This window comes from Phalacrocorax carbo, chromosome 6 (genome assembly GCF_963921805.1).
Source record: "Phalacrocorax carbo chromosome 6, bPhaCar2.1, whole genome shotgun sequence".
NCBI classification, from domain to species: Eukaryota; Metazoa; Chordata; class Aves; order Suliformes; family Phalacrocoracidae; genus Phalacrocorax; species Phalacrocorax carbo.
This window is the reverse complement of record NC_087518.1, coordinates 8,509,802-8,530,330: the sequence shown is the minus strand read 5'-3', so window position 1 is coordinate 8,530,330 and position 20,529 is coordinate 8,509,802. Positions and strand designations below refer to the sequence as shown.

The following is a 20,529-nucleotide window of genomic DNA, read 5'->3' as shown; positions in this document are numbered from 1 at the left end:
GAATACAAGTATTAATATGCACATATTCATGTGTCAACAAGCATTGCTCAAACTGAGTTCCTAACACTTGTCTCCAAAAAGCTACGCAGGACCCCGGTAAGCTCTCCACACCACGACTGCATATATTTAGCCAGACAAGTGCTTGAGAGAGCCTGGAGTAAGATGCAATTCCAGCTGCAGTTTCCTTTTCAGCTGATGGTTGTGATCCTACGGGCAGGCTGGAGTTTGGCCCCACCTTCATAAACATGGCAAATTCTCTGGAACTGAGCCAAAAAGCCACAAGTTGATCTGGGGGAAATATGTTTCTGAAGGGGAAAAATTACTTGAGCCCACCGACCACCGCTGCCTGAAGTCCCTCGTGTACATAGGCAGCACCCTACATTGGCTGCAAAATGTTCTCTAACGCAGTCGAATACCTTGGGCCACGCTGATCCCTCATGCTGTTGCCTAAATAGGGTTGCACCTGGGATAGACTTGGCTCCTATACTTTATGTGGTAAGTTTACAAAATGCCACCAAGCATCAATATCAGCAGAAACCCACGCGAAGTTTGCAGCACATGACATTGAAGAATGCAGCAAATACGCTAACGGAGACAGAACAGCTTAAAGCGCTTTGCTGTTTGAAGTGGAGAAGGGGAAATGACCCGGTGTGATCCTGCGTTCGAAGGCTGGGGAGTTTATATCCCATTAAGATTACTTCCAATGAACCACCTTTTCACTCTGCTCCCTGTAAAAGAGCAAAGAGGCATTTCCTGCTCGGGAGCGCCGCTAACCCCTCCAGCAGCTCTGGGGCAGCATTAGCGAAGGAATTAGCCACAGGTTAGGTGTGGGGAACACCAAACCTTCCGGGACTTTCTGTCAGGAAATCTCATTTAAACAAATACTACTGTGGTTAAAAATAGACCATTTCAGCCAGCTCTCCGTGAAAAAAAAAAGGAATTTAAAACAATGAGATCTGTTCCTGAGCACTTATCCATCCTACACCTACAGACCTCCACTGCAAACTAGGCATGAGGTGGTTTGGGACCGAACCAGCTGCCTAAGAGTTGTAGCTGGCAGGTAAAGGACTATGTGATCGGAGCTGATTTTTCTCACTACCACTTTCAAAAAAAGTCAAAATCGGTTAAAAGAAACTTGTACTGGAGAAGGTGCATCTTGAATGACAGCATCTTTTCTGAGGATGTCCAGCAGCATGAGATTTTCCCTCATGAAATAGTTCAGGAGGTGGGTCAGGCTCACTTATACCTCCTGATCACCTGCCAGATGCCCTGGGTAAATTCCTCCCTTCACATGCAGCTGCTGTGCTGCCTTCAGTAGCACCACGCATGCTATGGTGGGACAAGCTGTGGCAGGCTGAGGACCTGCTTTTGGAGGAGACTTCAGTCCCGAAGGCCAGGTGAGACGTGCCCGTGCCCCTCAGCCTGGTCCTCCTGAGGCACCCAGCACCTCCCAGCTCCAGCCAAAATCCTGGCCAGTCCCAGTGGCTTGGCCAGGACATCATGGCTGCTGGGGCAGGTCCTGCTGACGTCCACACGTAGATGTGAGAAGATGCAGTAATAATGGACATTTTGTTAGCTCTCCTCTCTTGCTTAGTTGCTCCCCCCCAAAATGTGGGTCTGCTGGTTTTGCTGCTGTCAGATAGGCTCTGGAGCACCCCACCACCTCCCAGAGTCACACCACAGCTTAATCTTCCTTGGTGGTGCATCTCCTACCCAAGTACATTTATCTCTTCTCAGATAATTAGGCTCAGCAGGTACCAAGTCCTAGCCTGGCTGGCAAGCCCTAGCTAGTATAAATCTTGGGCTATTTAAATATAAGTGTATTTACATAAAACATACACATGGCCAAGTTCATGTGCTATTGTGAAAGCAGTGCTCAGTCCGTTATCTTCACTAATTGAACAGCTCCTGTACGGGTCACAGACAGTGCCCAGCTCTGCCAGACCTAGGAGAGAACAAAGAGGTTTATGATAGAAAAAGAAACGTTGTCCACGGTTCAGCACAGGCAACTAACAATGTCACTACAAAGAAAGTGATTAAAGACAAAGAAAAGGTTTTCCTTACCCAGAGTATCACATTTGTCGTGCGCTCTGCAAATATCCTGTCTGAAAGCAGAACAGACCTGACACATTAATTTTCAATACAGCAGTGAGTTAGAATACAAGCACAAAAATAACAACATCCAAAAGCAATTCTTGGTCCTCCAACAGACCTTCTCATGCCTGTTTGCCACATTGCCCAGTCAGAGTCTGAACCAACTTGCTACCATAGTCAGGGTTTTTCATTTTATGTTGAACCATGGGCAGACCTTGGACAGTCCTGAACCTCTGAAAGTCATCTACCACTATGGTGGACACATTATCCCAATTCTGTTCACAGTTACACTGCTCCCACAATTGCAAATGTCATTGCACCCACATCAAACAATGAACATTTCTCATAGCTGGATACATTACATGCTCACAGCCTCTCACACACGACTTGGCTACAGTTTTCATGAGAATATTCACCATACCTGGTAACAAGCACGGCGGTATCATGTTGAAGGTGGCTTCCTTCAGGGTGGTTCTGGGATTGCTGCCATTGGCAAAAGTTTTTTAATGTTGTCTGGGCATTGTAAGATATTGCAGGACCATCCTAATAAGCAACACACAGAAAGCAGGTATTTGAATTAATCATCGCAATGCTCACCAGAAATGCCACTGTCAAACAGAAGGTGAAGAAAACCACTTCCATTACCTGTTCGTTATGTATCACGACCAATTTCACAATAACAATATTAATTAAATTTCCAATGCTTGGGTCTTTGTAGATAGAAGCCACCTGTTTCAAAAAGAAATATTCATAATTATTGCTAATATTCAAGGAAACAACCGATCAAGACAAAACATGCATGCTTTCTGTTTTGCGACTGTTTTTCTCCTGAGCTTCTCTTCTGCACCACTCAATTCTCAGATGCTACTTGGAGAGACCTCCTGCCTGAAGCAAAATTTTAGAATGAAACAGATCTGCCAGAATCACAGAAGCCCAATATTTCCTTTTGCTTTAGCACAAATTTCACCAAATTACAGGATCATGTTGCTCTGGGATAAAATGACCACCAAAAAGACTCTCAAAGGCAACTTATTCTCTCAAGTGCCTCATTTTGACATGGACAGTTTTAGACCACATTCACGGTACTTCTACCTTTGAATAGGATGAGAATCCCTCCAGGGACACAACTATGCTGGATACTCACTTTCAGTCACTCTTTAACCATGGAGTTGCCTGTCTGGGGACTGCACGACTGCATCCTAGTACCAGCAGCTACTAAAACGCTTGTCCTCAGCCTGGAAAGCCAACCCTAGCACTACACTAAGGATCAAGGTGACCACAGGCTCCTTCTCCTTGCAGCAGCAAGGGAAGGCAGGCAACTGCATAACCTACTAGCATCAGCCTCTCGGAAGGCACAGTCCCCTCGAAGTACCTTTTTAATTCAGCTGCTATTTCACACGGGCTTAAATAAAAAGAGTACAGGGTGTGGACTAAAGGGCCAGTGATATTTCTTGTGCTGCCTGGGGTTCAGAAAGCTGGAAGGAAGAGGTGTGGGAAGGATCAGGAAATGTGATGGGGCTAGGAAAGAAGACGACCCAAACCAGTGTTCCCCAGCCAAGTTTTACCAAGCTTTACTCGAATGCCAGCATTATTGCCATGCCTGGCCAAGACAAACTTATGGTATTGTATAAGAACGTAGCATAAAGGGTGCTCTGTGACCACTCAAAAACGATCTGTGGGTGAATCTACTCCCCCTAGTTGAATACTCACTATTGACATTAACGTTAAGACATAGTGCTGTAGATTAGCTCCATGGTAGGCGACCATCCTGCTGTCAGCCACCACCATCACTTCCACAAACCGAGGGTAGGAGAGAAACCTCTTTGTTCGTTTGTGGCTCTTCTTTTCGCTGATGTTCCCAGTCTTGTTGCTATCCGCAGAAAACGAATTCACTTCCAGGCTGTGCTTCAACATCTCTATGTCAGATAATATGCTGCCTTCTGCCCACTGCCTTCTCCAGTGTTTCCGCTTGTTCTTTTTGTGACTGTGTTCATGATCTATGAATAAAAAGCAGACAAAAACATAAAGCACATTCTGGAGGGAATAAAGTTAACACCACATGCATGTTATGTCAAAATACCTATCTACTTCAGTGAAGAGTTAGCAGGCTTGCTCCAAACAGCTAACCGACACAGAAGCACTCGGTGGAAGCCCACCATGTAGTCCAACACCTAAGACTTTTCTTAATTTTGGAAGTAATCTTACAGAAGCCAATGGCACTCAGAGGCGGACGTTCACGTAAAGGCTTCCCTGCAGCAGAGCTGTCCCCTTGCCCAGGCAGGAGGGACGGTGCCTGGGCTGCAGTTCAGTTCAACGCAACGCGAGCCCAGTGATGGTAATTAGCCACCGCAGCGGCAGCGTGAGGATTCTGGGCACGTCCAAGGTGGCCAGGAAACCACAGGAAACAAAGGTCCAAATCCTGTATTTCTAAGTCAGGCATGAAGGACGGCAGGATTTGGCCTTCATAGCGAAGCAATTATATATGATTTATTTCTGTCTCTAACAATAACATGGCTGGGCTTCAATTCCCCCCCTCCCTTTATTATTCTGTGCTACGGGAATGGTAAAGGTCATCTAATAGCACAGCTGCCACTGGCTAAAGAATAGAATTCAGGAAGTTTCACATATACCGCTTTTGATATTCAATTAGGCCAAACATAAAAGCAGCCTGAAAATATACTCCATGCTGATACAAAGACGACAAAGTGAAGAGGGAGAACAGGCAAATAAAACATATGGAACGTGTACAATTAAGATTTACCATCTGATTAGTATGTAATTATAGCATTATTTAAATGTAAGAGCAAAATCAGTCTTATTTGATGGCACTTAATTTTTAATCAGTTCATCATAGGAAGTAGCTAATTGAATGTGATTCATCCATGAGAGACTGTTCGCTTCTGCATTTAATATAAAGCCAGATCTGAACTACTCATCTAAGACTCCAGGCTACAACCCTCATGCTCTTTGTAGCTTTAGTTTAATATTGTCATGGTGGTGAAAAATATCACATTTCCTTATCTGACCCACTGAGTAGGTTAGAGGAAGCACAATATTAGGGAACAAAGGAATATTCAATGCTCAAACAAGATTGAAACGATAGGAAACTTCTTAACTATTTTTCCTGTATAGTTTCCTTTCAGGATATTTTGTAATAATTTCCACAAAAAGAAATATTAATACATTCTTTAATATCAAGGCAAGCAAACAGGGTCAGCCAGCCTCTACCTATCTGAAAAATGCTATCCTTTTGCCCTATATGTAAATAGGCAATAGAGCATTTAAGAATTAAATCCTGTTTACTCTGTGCTACCCAAGTCCTACGAATTCCCCTTTCTTGATATAGTCCAGACCACCTTAATACAGCTGAGAGTCTGCAGTTATTTCAGTAAGAATTTGAGAAAGCCAATGGCATTTGTGGTTATAATTGGATTGCCCTAGTTCCTCTGCACTAATCAATGCCCTTGCGTTGGCAAGGTTGTGCTCTCATGCTGGCACAGTTTTGTGGGCAACCGTGACATTATCCCGACTCATTCAGTGCCAGTCAGCGCGGGAAGCCAACTATGCATACAAATAACTTAAAGGTGAGAAGACGACCAGACCGAGGAGAAAGTGCCTCAGCCCTTCACCCGGTTTCCCTCCTCTCTGCGCCTTCAGCCAGTCACTTAAATTTCCCTTTTAAATAACTAACTTCCAAAAGAAGCAGGTGCTTAAGGGAAAATGCGTTAAGGATGGGGAGATGCTCAACAGGGTTCGAGCAAGGCTGAAGGCAAGGATGCTGTGCGAAGGCAGAGCTCTGCACCATCAGCCACTGTGGCTCTGCAGAGCCCCAAATGGGACCATGGGGCTCAGGTGTCTTCTCCTCCAGCCAGCCTTGCATGGGGAGGTTAGATAGCAAAAGAAGAGGGAAATGCAAAGGATTCTTTGAAGAGACACCTGTTACACAGGAGGTGTTTAAAGAAATTAATTGACATTCACCAGGCTTGCACTGATATCCTGCAGCTAGTGTTGTCACACACTCAAAAAAAAAAAAAACTACCCCAAAACCAGAGAGGTCCACATGAAATGCCAGGTCTGGTTCTGAGAGTCCCCACCTGACCCACCACACAGGAGAACGAGAGCCCAGCACAGCCAGGTACAGCACAGAGGGAAAACTACCTTTCTTTCTGTTGCAGAGAGCTGGCATGGTGTCATGGAATCATAGATGCATTTAGGCTGGAAAAGACCCTTAAGGTCATCAAGCCCAATTGTTAACATAACACTGCCAAGCATTGGTACAGTCTCTCTGCGCTTCCACTGTCCAGCACACAGATCAAGTCGGCCACATCATCCCTTCAAAAACCAACATATTTTTTCCACGTATGAAGTCACTCCAACACTTAACACCACGCTATTTGGACAAGTCACATATAGGATGTTTGCCAGCCAAGTTACTGTAAAACCAAGCACAAGCAAGCAGGGATATATCGCATGTAAAGCCACTCCTGGACTTTGATAGGAGTGAACTGTTATCTTCACCCATCTTTCTTGCATATAACTACACTCAGAGATGGTGCACATTCAACTGTAAAAAATTAAACACTAATGGCAGTGCACTCCTCTCAACCCATCCATAAAACCCCCACCAGCATTAATGGGAGTTGCATACAGGCACTGCCAGTACTCCATGTGCCTGATGCTGTTGATAACTTGCTCCATTACAACGGCCACACCAGAAATGCTCTTACTAAAGGGTGTTGCATATTGTCATTTAATCAAGCAGAAGTGAAAATCTCTGATGTTACACAAGAAAACTGCAGTTTTACAATGACAGTTTCCTGCTGCCACACACAACACCAAAACAGAGTGTGACATTTTTCCACCTGGCTTTACTGTTTTTTTCTATTGTCTTACTATATTAACAGAAATCGGGAATGAAAACGGTTTGCTTGGCAAGCTCTCAGCCTCTGCAAATAACCTGAAAAACATCTACCTACCCATGGCAGTAATCAGATGGGTGTACGTAACAAAACATTTTCTCTAATTTGCAGGAAAAACAAAACCCCAACGAGGAGACAAAACTTTAAAACCACGCAAGCTACAGATCAATAACTCAAGTACTAGGCGAACCTCTGTACTGATTCAACAGTTAATATTCATTTAAGAGGTGGCTAAAAGGGTGCTAGAATATTGTCTATTTTACTGCTTGCTTTACCAAGACAGCCTATGGTGTCTTAGACAGACATGGAGGTGTATGTTCTTTTTTTTTTCTGCTTGGTTTCTTCTTTGTTACGTGGCACTTGAAAAGGAGACTCAGTCCTGAGATAGGGATATCCCTTCCTGATGGCATCTTCCCACCCATGCCATTTATATTTGCTTGCGCAAGAAGCCTCAGCCCAGGGCCCATTGAGCTGATTTATGGATGATTCCTGCTGATTAATGGACTTTGGATCTATCCCAAGGGAGAGGGCAGGGGAGACTCAGGCCCTACGCAACCACTTTGCCTGCATGAAAGGGTAACAGGGCAGAGCCAGGGACTGCTTTTGAAATAGTAGCTATTGTTATGCTAAAACCAAAAATATAAAGAAAGAGCGATCGCTTATCCCAACAGTTCTAATCCTTTCCATTTCTACATTAACTTGTCCTTGGAATAGAAAGCAATTTGTACAATTAAATAAGACATGTGACAATGCAAGCAATTCCAGTTCAGCTCCAAGTTCAGGAGAGCTGCACATAGCAGGGCAAAAAAAAAACAAACAACAAAGAAGCAAAAGAGAGAAAGCAAGAAAGGGAAAAAATTAAAATCTATTTTTTGAGCTAACAACATTAACAACCTCACCCTGCTAGAAAATGAGCACGGTCCTTCCAAACCAACTTACTATCATAGGTTTTCTGAATGTGCAACCTAGGGTTTTTAACACAAAGTTTGCTGCTCAGTGGTTGGCCTGTAACAATCCTAGACCTACTCTGATCCAGCTGCACAGATGATAAGGAAGTTTGGAAGTTAATTATTTATTGCACACCTCCATAAAGCAGTTCAAAATGCAGTTGAGCTCCCTCCAGGCAGTCAGTCGGCATGTGACCTGCCTACCTCGAGTCGAGCAGGAGCCATGGCAGCAAAACCTGCCCAAATGGTTTGGTACAAGCTCCATCTACAGTCAGCTGGTCCGAATTTGCTGCCTGTAGCTGGTACAACAGCGGCCACTGAAGTGACTGCCATCACTTTGAAAAGAGAGGCAAGAGGCAAAATGGATTTTCTTCATGCAGAGGTCAGACTGGCTGAAGTCAAAACACATTTTTAGGCCCTTCTTGCCAGGAAATGGGATGGAAACTGGTTCCTCTTTAGGACCCAAACAGGTCCTAAGCTGGACTAGAGGATTTTTCTAGCCTTGGGTCTGTTTTAAGTATATAGTTGTAAGTTTTATATCTCTACCTATCTTTCAATATATCTACAGATATATTTGCAAGAGGGCAAATTCTCACCTCTGTTACTGTCGGTATGCTGTTGTGGCCAGCATAACCCAGAGCTGAACACTCCTCTGCTGCCAGCAACTTCTCACCCTGCTCGGACAACAGCCAGGTAACGTAATGGGGAAGCAGCGACTGTCTTGCTCTGCACCAGACTGAGACAACCAGTCCTACGAGCAGGACCAGTCCTGCCTTCCCTCTGGATAGCTCCTTGACTGTGCCACTGGGGCTGCTGCTATAGCTAGAAAGGGAAAATTCTCTTTATTGATAGAGGTGAGATCAATGACCTACATCAGAAGGGGAATGAAGGATCTGGGCCAGCCAGGATCCAAAGAGAAAGGTATTTTGCACTGAGGGTAAAAATGAAAGTTTGCTCAGTTTATCTGATCTCCAAACTGGAAAGTATTCAAATACAAATCAATTTGAACCCACTTAACAGAGAGATCAACTGGAGTTTCAACCTTCATCGGCAGGAGCTGGACAAAACGGCATACATCAAACTTTCACGGTTGGAACTAAAGAAAATGCAGTGAAATATCAAACCTTTCAAAGGTGCCACTATTAGAGCAATATGAAGGAGAGAAACTTTAATTTTCCACACATTGTTCACAATTCCCTTTGAATTAGGAAACAATCTGGGCTCAAAAGGGTTCCCTCCCAAAGGAGAATCAAAATATTGGGCTTCTACAAAAAAGTTTTCTTTGCTACTACGAGAAACGTTTGCCCTCCTGACCCAGGCACACCTGCTCGTTAATTTTCTTGCCTTCCTCCACTTTGAATTTGCACATACACTTTTCTTAGTAGCTTCCCAGATGTCTGACTGGAGCAATGTTCAGATCCTCAGCAAGGTCCATGTCCAGGAACACCTGCTGCTGAAGTCAGCTGAAGCACAGAGACTGGGATTTGTGTTTGTAATATGTGAAAGTACTCTAAGACCAGCAAGCAAGGCAAGCAACAACTGCAACATGAGCAGTTTAGACTGGCATGAAGCATCGCTGATACCAAAATCAGCAGTCCCACCTCCATTCACCCACTGCAGCCAGTGCACCAGAGCAAACTGGGTGCTGTCTTTGGCTATGGTGGCTCCATCCTTGGAGGTGCCAAAGCTCAAGGTGATGCTGAATCCACCCATGTCTTTCAGGATAGTCCTGCCTATCTTCCTGCTGCTTGAACCAGAGTGCTTGAGAACCGTGGACTTGCAGTTGGCACCAATCAACTTCCCTTAGTAAGAAAATATTCTGTCTTTATAACACACAAACACCAAAGGCCACACACACACTAGATGTTTCCTTTCCTGATGATGTATGTGAGAATGCACTCTAGGTTTAAAGAATTGTTTTCTGCCTAAGGTAAAAAGTTGTATGTGAAGGCTATCAATTTTGCACAGCAGACAGAAACTAGATTAATGAACAAAACAATAAATTGCCTCTTTAAGAAAGCAGATAGTAACATGCGAGCAGTGCATGTGGTGGAAAATGATTCAAAATCATCTTATAGACAAGATAACTAAATAACTCATCTCATAACTGCAAGGCACAAAAGCACCATTGAATTGATACAAAATTGGTTTAAGGTAAGGCTGACAGAAAGTCACAGTGCTGAAAAATCACCAATACAGTTCCATGATCCAGTGGTTTGGGAGGAAAAATAAACTAGACCTGTACAATAACTAAAAAAACCCTATGGCAATATACCTGTGAAAACCATCCTGACACTAAGGAACAGTTTGTTAAAGCATATCCCAGTGTTTCACCTATGAGAAGACACACATCTGAGCCAGGCTGTGGGTCAAACCAGTACAGATACACCACAGGCACACTGACATGCACCGGTGGTATTTCGGCACATCAGGGAAACAGCCAGGGCTGCTGCCTTGTGTGCTGCCTGGGCTAACTGAACCTGCTTGCCTGCAGAGCTCTGGAGGCTGCACTTGCTGAACCTGACTTCTGCCTTGCGAGCCACCTGAGCACCCAAGCTCCTGTGCTTCTTTGCTTGCTCTTAATGCAACTTCCAATGCATAACAGTCGCAAGCACTCTGACATGTTATCGGCACTCATATCCAGTGATAACTATGAAGTACCATGCCAACAAGAACAACACTGAGATCACCACATCTTCGGACTCAGTAAAAGATGAGAAAAAATATCCGATTAGAAAGAAAGAAACTTTGCCTAGCAATTGGCCACAGGGATACTGATAATGACAATACAGGCACATGGGAAGAGAAGTCACAGAACAGTCAGGCTGTTTATTTTCAGTAGCCTATGCCATGGGGTACAGATGAAAAGTACCAGAGTGACTCCTCCCTGCTTCTCCCACCTGCCCTTCAGCACATGTCCACACAATGTAAAAGTAGTTGCAGAACTGCAAACCGCAAATATATCCATTCTGATTTCAGGAGAACAATTTAACTCCATTCATTTACCATGTCCAAGTTGCAAAACAATAACCAATCAATAATAATTTGTTTAGACACAATCTTGATCTTCCACCCTTACGGACTCAAACTTTCTTGCCAGATAGATGCTTGACACATTTTCAAGACTCAAAGTAACAACAACAAAATGCATGCACCTTCCTTATAACTCACACTGAGAAATTTTCACACAAAGCTGCAATTATGGGATGCGTATCATTGGCTGCAAACAATTTTTTTAACTGAAGCCTGTCTAGTATCTTATTTCACTTGCCAACACCACAGCAAGATAGCATAAACATTACAGCCTGGTCCCTTTCCCAACTCAGTATGGGAAAAGATTGTGTTTGACATCCCAGGCCCACTTGACCAAGTACTAGTTGGCTGTTACTGTGCTGTTACCTCAATAGGAAGCCAGAAATAGAATTAATTACATTAGCATATGGGACTTGTGACGTAACTCTCTCGTTTGCTGTTTTTGGGAGGGAAGGAAACCTGAAATAATTACTATCTGACTATAAATTACAATTCACTTCCTTAAAATGAGAAACTTTTCTGCGGGAAAGAACGAAGTCAATGTTTTACCCTGAGGCCAAAACCAAAGCTGACAGCTTAAACAGATTTTTCAAAGAGCTCAAGGATTGCTCAACCTGGAAGTAAAGGCTTAGGAAAAGCTCCCTGCAGATCTTTTGCAACCCCACAGCTACTTGAGACCCAGCAGTACAGAATTTGCCTGAAGACCTGCCTGGAAACCAGACACCTAGAATGTGAAATACTGCTGGATGAAGGACTTGAAAACCAAAATAAGGTCACAGTTGGAAGCAAGACAAACAGTACAAAAGAAATAGCAAAAATACAAAAGGGCTCTAGACCAACAGCTTGACTGCAAAGGATCTGGGATTTCATCATGGACCACTCACAAGAGTACAAACATCAAGTCCAGTGGAAATGGCATTCAAAGATTCTGCTTCAAAACTGCTATAAAATAAGAATGTAACATATATAAATACTCATAAAACAAGTATGATATTCTCCATCTGTGGCCTGTTTGGCCCCATTCCTGACCATTGCCATTTCTAACCCTGGGTATATACCTCAAACCACGGCTCAGGCAGCAGCAAGAGCTCATCACCCACCTTGCGCCAACAAGAGGCCACCTTACTTGGAAAGGGACAAAGTCAGGCTTTAGCCACGGTGCCAGACCCTCGACGCTTCCCCCCAGGTCACCTCCCTGGTCACAACACTGATAACACCTTACGAAATCCACACCCTGGCCACCCTTTCCCAAGCATGTGAGAACACAGTGGCAGGACCAGCTCCTGCTTGTGCCACGGGTTCACCAATGACTTCCCGTGCAGCTGAGTAGCACTGGGAGAGAGATGACAACCATCTGTAAGGGCTGAGTTGGCTGGTGCTAGCTGTCATGCAGCAACAGGATTGCAAGCATTGAGCTGGCAGCACCAGGCATTTGCTTGCTCAATACATAGGGCAGCACTCCTCTGTTCTGGTGGTTCCTCAGTGCCACATTCAGTGGGAAGGGTTGTTAAAGTTACTATGAAAGCGTAATCTATTACAAATTACTCATTAATGCAACTGAAAAAATCAGTGACATATTACTGATTATGCCTGTGTCACACTAGTTCAGTGGCAAGACTTGGTTCATGCTAACGCTTTGTCCTGTGCTTCTTATAGCAACCTTCTCAACACAACTTACACACAGCTGCTTTTCTCCTTGTCACCTGGATGAGTACATGGGCCTTGCCTTTTTGGAGCTGCTGTGCCTGGCTGCACACATGCTGCCTCCCGAGTACTCAAACTGCTTTAATGCCTTGCAACTAAATACCTGGTTGTAAATTTGAGACCCTTTTGTGTCCATTTCTGGCAGGTACTGGGAGATGCTAAGCCTCCAGGCTGTGCCCAGCGGCCATCTGTGCTGGTAATGCTTGGTGGTTTTTGGAAAGCAACCTCAGCAGCTGAATCACTGGGCCTTCCCACCTCTGCCAGCAGCGGGTGGGGGCACAGCCCACTCTGCACAGGTAAGATCTGCACTCATCCGAGCCCACTTCCAAAACCTCGCCACAGCAGCACGAATTGCTGGAAGGCCTCTTTGCTGGCTGCGGCCCTTTGGCTCTCCTCCAGAAACAGAAAAAGCTCTAATCATCTTCCTACTAGTTTGGCATTGTCAGAGTGTTATTGCTGCTTCTGCATGAGGAGTTTTGCCCGTGGTGGATATTCCCGCTTTAAGCGCTCCTATTAATGAGCCAGGACTTTGTGCAAGATCCTCACACGCAGCCCCAGAGCCCACATCTGACACCAGCCGCAGGACAGGCATGGCTGACCAGCAACAAGTCATGGGAACAGCTAGCACTTGTCATATATTCGGTCCTTGATTTATTCATCCCGGCCACAGATGGGTCTTGAATATAAAGAAATTATGAAAAATGAGGCACGAACAGGGAGGTGTTTGACTAATGAAGCTGGGAAGGAAATGGAAAGCACAGATCAGGAGAGCAGAAAATGAACGCAGTGGCAACAAAGAAGGAGCTGCCCAAAAGAGTTCATTCAGGAGTCCTGCACCAGGGTCACAGTAAAAGCTGCAAGGAACCTGCAATGTTTGGAGCAATGAAATAGCTGAGCATGCAGCAGAAGTGGGGAGACAAGAGAGCCCAACTCTTGCACTTATACTCATGGCCAGAGGGCAACTGTGGCTCAGTGCCACCAGGCAGGTGGAGGCCATGTCTGTCTCAGACCAAGGGGTGGCCAAGAGACAGATTGATTGGGTAAATCTTCAGTAAAAGGCTGAAGCTATTCCAAAACCCAACAAAACTGGAAGGGAAGAGCTCCAGAGAAGCCCACAACCAAAATATATGCATAAACATATCAATGACAAAAACATGGGAAATGTGGGAAAAAGGAGAGGCAGCAGAAAGGGACACAAGACCCAGAGCAAGAGGTGGCCTGAAGTGGTTTATTTAGGCGATGACCAGAGGCAGTGTCCTGTTGGCACTTGGACCTGGACATCTCCCTGCAAACCTTCGGGGTTTCACATGGAAACCAGTGGGTAGGGCTCTCTGGTCTGCTCCTGGAAGGAAGTCAGACTGGATGGGAGGGTTGGAGAGCTGCTGCCGGCCTCCCAGAGCCGGCCAGCATGGCGACACAGCTCCCCGCAACGCTGCAGGATGCAGCTACGCGCCTTTTATCACTGGAGTCAGATTGTTCCTCCGCGGGGAGCAGGAAAGCTCCGCTCTCCAGCTTCGCAATAAGCCACTTCCTTTTTTTCTTTTTTTAGGATCAGAATTTCTTTTCTCTTCCTCCTCCACCTCAAAAAAGTGGACATTTAATAATTTGGATCGGAAGAGCTTGCTATCATGAAGCGATGGGTGGTAGCGGTGCTGCACCTAGTGACATCATGCTGTCAGCCTGGCCAAGTCTTCATCCCGTCAGGGCTATTCAGTAAAACACAACTAATTATTCTACCAGATCCTCGACCAGATGACAAATTGATTCACGGAACTAACTAAAAGAAGGGAAGGAGGAGAAATTGCACCATTTCCTATGGCTGAAACTACATTAGCCTGTTACCCCAAGGAAAACTGTGTCAAAAGTTTTTATTGCGGTGGTTGAGCTATACACCAGACACCTGAAGTACATTGCCAGGAGACCCTGGTGTTGTGCTGTGAAAGTTCATGTGCAGAGCACAGTTTGCATTTGATATCCATCAGCATTCAGAGGAGAAGGATCTTTTTCCAGAACATCTGCAGAGTATCTCATATGTCAGAGGACCTAAAGCTGTTATCAAAAACTGCTAATTAAAACTTAACAAAAATCAAATACCTGTTTTTCTAAGCTGACCTGAGGATGCTGAAAACTAAAAGTAACACCAGGAGACCGCTGGAAATGAAAGCTTTTACTCAGTCTGCTAATCAGCTCACAAGAGAAACTTTTCCCGGACACCGCAAGAAGTCTATAATTACATCATCACGGCAAGGGCATACCAGTATGTTGCTTATTAATCATTTCCAGGAAGAAGACTATCAGAAAGCCATTCTTAATAGCACCACTGCTTGGCAATGTGGGCTCCCTTGCTCACTGCAGGGTGGGTACTTAAGATTTCCTTCACATGAATTCCCTCTTTGAGCAAATTTCAATCCCTGCCAGAAGTGTGCAATAAAAACACACCTTTTCACATGTTCTTCTGATAAAAGGCTGGATTCGCACAACACCCTACAGCTATAACGAACTCTCAGATCCTGACAAAACCATTCTCCTCTGGCAGGAGTGACAGATACACCCCATCCAAAACAGCAAATGCTGCTAGATTGTGTTTTCCCCTCTGCTCCAAAGACATGAGACACCTTCTCTCCACTAGATGTAACCCCAGGAGGAATGCCAAGGTTCAGCACTGCCCAAGCTGCCCTGCACTTGCTCCTTAAATGAAGCGACCAAGACTTGTTCACCATACACAAATGACCAAAGCATCATTCCCTTTCAAAAACTTGGACAACGGTAAAAGGGAGAGGGAGAGATGGAGAAAAGGACAGGAGGACAAGTAAGACTGTCATGCCTATCTGGAACCCTTAAGCTTGTATTTGAGAGGCAAGACCTCCTCCCTCCACTACATGAAGCAACTGAGATGAGCAAAGAAACAAAGATAAGCCAAAGGCAAAGCATGTTGGACAAGAGGAGGAAGAGATGTACACCACGTAGGTAATATCATGGAATGAGTATCATTCTTGTGAATCACGATCCAGAAGAATAATACTCTAAATAGAAGCTATGATATACATAAGTAGGGTGAAATATAGCAGACTGTTATAACTGCACAGAGTAAAGTCCACAAGCAAATGTCAGAGCCCTCCCAGCTACCTTTGATTCAATGAGTCCTGTGATCTGCTGCTCCGTTCCTCCAAGGGCTACTGATGCAATGTGCCAGATTCCGTGTTTCTTTCCAACTGTTCTGAGTCTCCTGCATCTGATCTCAAAGAAGGGAGCAGAAACAGCTGGAAGAGAGAAACCAGAATGGCATAGTCCAGCAGCAACCCTTGGAAGAACAAACAACGACAGCCTTGTGAGAGGTACCATTGTCCCCCAGCACATATGCTTGCATGTGGACATGTATCCACATGTCTCCTAGAAGAAACACGTGTTGCTAGTGCATCAGCTCTGGTTGGACACAGAGCACCAGAGCATCTTCTGACTTAGCACGTGATGAGTGTAAGCTGAATAGACCAACAGCTCAACAGCATGGTCATGATCCAGTCATTGGAACAAGTCACGCGTGCTAAATGCAGTCTAAGTTTGGCACCATGCTTCTCTGTCAGTGGTACTTTCACTCCCTGAGCAACTCCTCCTACTTTGCAGCACGTGAGCGGCTTGCAGCCCACGCAAGGGAAGCCAGTCAAGCTCTACTCTGTTTAGGTTTTAAAACTCCTGTAGATCTAGCTGCAGGCCAAAGGAGGAGGACAAAACAGCAACTAAAACAGGAGACTGAAAGAATAAGCTTCTTCAGAGACAACTTAGGTATTTCCTTGCCAAAGGAGAGAATTAGTTGTGAAAATCAGGAAGTCAACGAAGCAGAGAGCAGCAGGAGACCGCTGCAGATAATAGGGACAGTAGGAGCAAGGCTATTGCTCACCAAGGCATGTGAAGGGGAGATAAAAAGGCTTGTGCTCTTTCATATGTGCAAAGACTAGAAAGAGGGAGCGAGGAGGTCAGGGAGATGGTGCTGGCAGAGGAAGGGCCATGAGAAAAAAAAGCCTTTGAAAATGAACCATGGAAAAGTGATTAATAAGGGAAGAACTGCCAGGGTTGGCATGAGGACCTTCTCATTTTCACTAGAAAAAAATAAGACATTGCAACTAACAGCCAGATTTGGGGAGGGAAGACCAGGAGCACATCAAGACCAAGACAGAGGATGTAATTCAAAGGACAGTAACAGAATTTTAGACAGAGAGCAAATCAGATTAGGATAGTTAGGAATTACACGTAGGAGAAGACAGAAAGCAAGTTTAAAGGCTCATGGGATGCTTAAGGCAAGACAGCGCAAAGGATCTCTTGCCAGCCTTACAGCAGGGATGAAATGGAAACCATAACATTTTTCCTGGCCACAGCTTCCTCATAACCAATTACTAGAAAGTACAGGCACATCACGTCCCTCGAGGACAGCAGCACCACCAAAAGCCCAGTCCTAGGCACGTGGTACCATTTCTAGAGGGGTCCCTCAACTCCACGTCCCTTCCGCCCCACACAAGCCTACTAATTACTACAAATTAGTTCCCTTTCTTACATGCCAAGACATCAAGGGCAGTAACAAAATGAGTACCTGGAGTATTGCAAGTCTGCCGGTCCCCTGAAGAGTTGGTTGGAGGTGTCCGGTGCCGGTAGACTAGATGTGGTTTATTGTGCTCTTCTTCAAACTCCTGTTCTTCGAGCGACAGCAGCGGCTCTACGAAATAGTCCCCATCATCAGATTTGAACGTGCCTAGCTGAGAGGGACCAGAGAAGAACAGGCGGTCAACTTCAGGTGACAACAAACCACAGAGCAGGACTACCCAACACAATGAGTGGTTAATGAGGGAGGTGTGTGAGTGCCCAGCTCTGCAGCGACCCCGGCGAAGGCATGGGCTGGAGCTCTAGCTCCCGTCACACTGCTTGCACCCATGCCAGGCTGCTCTGCTCCCTGCAGCCATCCCCCTGGAACGTATGGAAAGCAAATTACTAACCCGTAGGCAGGGAGCACAAGTGGAGGATGCCTGCCAGACCCTGTCCCTATGCCAGTGACATTTAGCAAGCCACCCCTGCAGCGTGCTGAAGGCCTCAGTACAGCCCCATCACATTGGCTGGTTTCCATGCAGCAGCTCTCCCGAGACAAGCTTTAAACCCATATGTAAGGACCAGAGGAAGGTATCCAGCCAGTGAAACAGCTGCTTATGAGAAGACACCAACGCTCCTAGTTGCACGCAACTATGAACTTAGAAATTTGGCACGTAAATAAAAGATATCCAAGACAAGAAACATCCTGCAGCCATCCTAGATGGGAATCCCATCCTGGATGGGAAGCATGACCAGTAACTGGGAGGGATGCCTGCCTGGCCACACACATGTGCACTAGCGTGGGTGAACACGCTCATGCGGGAGAGCTCCTGGACCAGATGGAGACCAGTAGAGACCTCCCAGAGGAGCCCCTGGGACAGGCACCCCGGGGTGCTGGAAGACACCAGGGCAGAGAGGCAGGTCAGCCCTGCTGGGAGCTTCTGCTCTGCCCTTTGCCAATATCCCCCTGCACAGAAGGGCACCAGGACGGCAGGAAGGGCTGCCAGGAGGCCCGCCTTCATCTCTCCTCGGGCCATGCTCCTGCCCCAGGATGCAGAGCGGCTCTGGGGTCAGCGCTGCTGGGGAGCCCCCAGTCATCCCTTTGCAGCCCTGGTCGGCACCCCGGGGGCAGGAGGGTATCCATGCCCGGGCTCTGCGCCCGCTGCTCCCACCTGCTGATCTCCCCCCGCCCCCATGCGGGGTGCCTCTGGGTGGTAGTTTTTCCCCCAAAACCCTCGGAGCACGGGGGGTTCTCCCCGCTGCCGGAACCCGACGGAATAATAAAAGCGGGGTAGGAGAAACCCCCCGACCGGGGGGATCCGCAGCCGCCAGCCCCATCCCTCAGCCGGGAGGCGGGGGAAAGGGGCCGTCCCCATCCCTCTGCCCACCCTCCCTCGCCCTGCTCCTCCTCCTCCTCCGCGCTTCCGCCCCGCCGCGCCGCCGCTGGGCGCCCGCCGGGGCCGGGGCCGGGGCCGGGACACCCTCCCGGGTCTCACCATCCCGGAGCAGAGGCTGATGACGGCGGTGTGCCGCGGGCGGGCGTTGACGTGCCCCCGGTAGAAGCAGTGCTTCACGTCGGCGTCGGCCGCCTCGGCGTAGAGGCGCCGCTGGTCGGCGGCGGGCTCTCCCAGGAGGCTGACGGTGAAGAGCGGGGCGATGAAGGCCGAGCTGGCCGTCAGGTTGAAGAGGAACTGCTGCCCGAAGGCGGAGAGCCTGTAGTGCGCCTTGGGGGAGGCGGCGGCGGCGGCCGTCCAGGCGTCGGGGGCCGCGCTGGTGCTCCGCCGCCGCCGCCTGAAGTGGACATCGGTGGGGAAGGGCTCGCCAAACTCATTCACCCGGGTAGGAGTCACGATCTCGTACTCGCTGAGCTTCTCCAGCAGCTTGGCTGCAAGGGAGGAGAAGCACATGCCCCTGAGCGGGGAGGCCGAGCCCCCCGCCCCCTCGGGGGGGGGGGGGCGGTGGCCCAGCACCCCCCGGCCCCCCCCCCACCCCAGCACCCCCTTACCTTGCCTGGGGTGCAGCTTCTGCCTCCTCGCTCCTATCCTCAAGCCGTCGATGAAGAGCGTGGTGAGTGCCAGCGCCAGCGGCGCCAGCTGCATGGTGCTGCGCGCAGTCCTCAGAGGAGAGCAGCCTTCCCCCGCTTCCCTCGCACTCTTCTTCTCCTCCTTCTTCTTGCCTCCCTTTCCCTTTTTTTTCCTTTTGGTGGGTTGGGTTTTGTTTGTTTGTTTTGGGGTTTTTTTTCTTCCCTTTCGCCCCCTTTCCCCCCGCTGCCCGCCCCCGGAGCGCTGCCGGGGGAAGGCGCCGGAGCCGGGCGGCGTTAGGGGCGGGCGGGCCGGCGGGGCGCGGGGCGCCGGGGGCCGCGCATGGTGCGCGGGGGCGGACGGGCCGGGACCGACGGGCCGGGACGGGGGACGCCGGCCGGCCGCCCGCCTGCCTGCTCTCCCTCGCTTTCCGCCTCTCCCCCCGTCGGGCTGGTGGACGGGGCGCTCCCGGGAGCCAATTTAAGGGGGCGGGCTCCATAGATCAAGCAGGAGGAAAGATCCCGCCCTGCAGGAGCAGGGACAGCCCTTCCTCCTCCTCCTCCTCCCACCCCCCCCCCCCCCCCCGCTCCCAACATGTCACTTTCTTTCATTCCCGAGGAACGCCGGAATCGCCAGTTTTCGCCAAGAAAAGCCCTCGCTGTGGCCCCGCCGCCCCTTGGCAAAGGGGCTTTAAAGCCGCGAAGTGGCCGGGGCAGAGCGGCACCGGCTGCTGCCCGGTCCGGGGGCAGGAGCCGCTTTGTCACTCCCCGGGAGGAGAGCCGAGTTTTCTTACATAATTGATGGTTTTCTTTTTTCTTTTTTTTTCTTTTTTTCTCCTAAAGACAGCTCAAAGCACCGTACCAACAATCGAAGAATCCCCGTGTGACACTTTTTATAGCGGTTGTTTTCATGGGCATTTCTCAGATACGAGGCACTTAAAGCAACTTCAGGGTTATTTTTATGTTGTGCAGTTTTCAGGCACGCAGAGGGGGAGGAAAGATTATTGCCTTATCTGAGTTTATTTTGGTTTGTTTTACAATTTGGAAGTTTTCTATAAAAAATTAAGACATCCTTTAATGCTAGATGTAATTAAGCATTGTCTTCTACCCTTCCTCAAACCAAACCCCAAAACCTTGGATTTCCATTTATTATTTTTTTTTCAAAATGGGGAAAGAGATGCAATGAAATTTAAAGCCTGTAGGCAAGGCAAAAGAAAATAAACGGTTGGAAATTTGGATT

At 47.5% G+C, this 20,529-nt stretch overlaps 1 protein-coding gene across 5 annotated transcripts in view; it reads right to left on the bottom strand.

The window, feature by feature from the left end:
* ADAMTS9 (ADAM metallopeptidase with thrombospondin type 1 motif 9) overlaps nt 1–19,770 on the bottom strand; it is an 85,512-nt gene extending 65,742 nt beyond the window's left edge. For 4 of the 5 annotated variants that reach the window (XR_010373299.1, XM_064453554.1, XM_064453556.1 and 1 more), the window contains exons 1-8: nt 19,275–19,770; nt 18,766–19,154; nt 17,280–17,442; nt 3,805–4,091; nt 2,740–2,823; nt 2,516–2,637; nt 2,065–2,105; nt 1,840–1,945 (exon numbers count right to left, since the gene is read on the bottom strand). Coding sequence is in view for 4 of the 5 variants with exons in the window: in XM_064453554.1 (XP_064309624.1) it covers nt 1,840–1,945; nt 2,065–2,105; nt 2,516–2,637; nt 2,740–2,823; nt 3,805–4,091; nt 17,280–17,442; nt 18,766–19,154; nt 19,275–19,368 (1,286 nt within the window). In the remaining variant the exon portion in view is untranslated. Of the gene's footprint in view, nt 1–1,839; nt 1,946–2,064; nt 2,106–2,515; nt 2,638–2,739; nt 2,824–3,804; nt 4,092–15,823; nt 15,958–17,279; nt 17,443–18,765; nt 19,155–19,274 lie in introns of those variants that run through there. The other variant, XM_064453557.1, reaches the window with a different exon arrangement.
* Between the last annotated feature and the right edge of the window lie 759 nt (nt 19,771–20,529).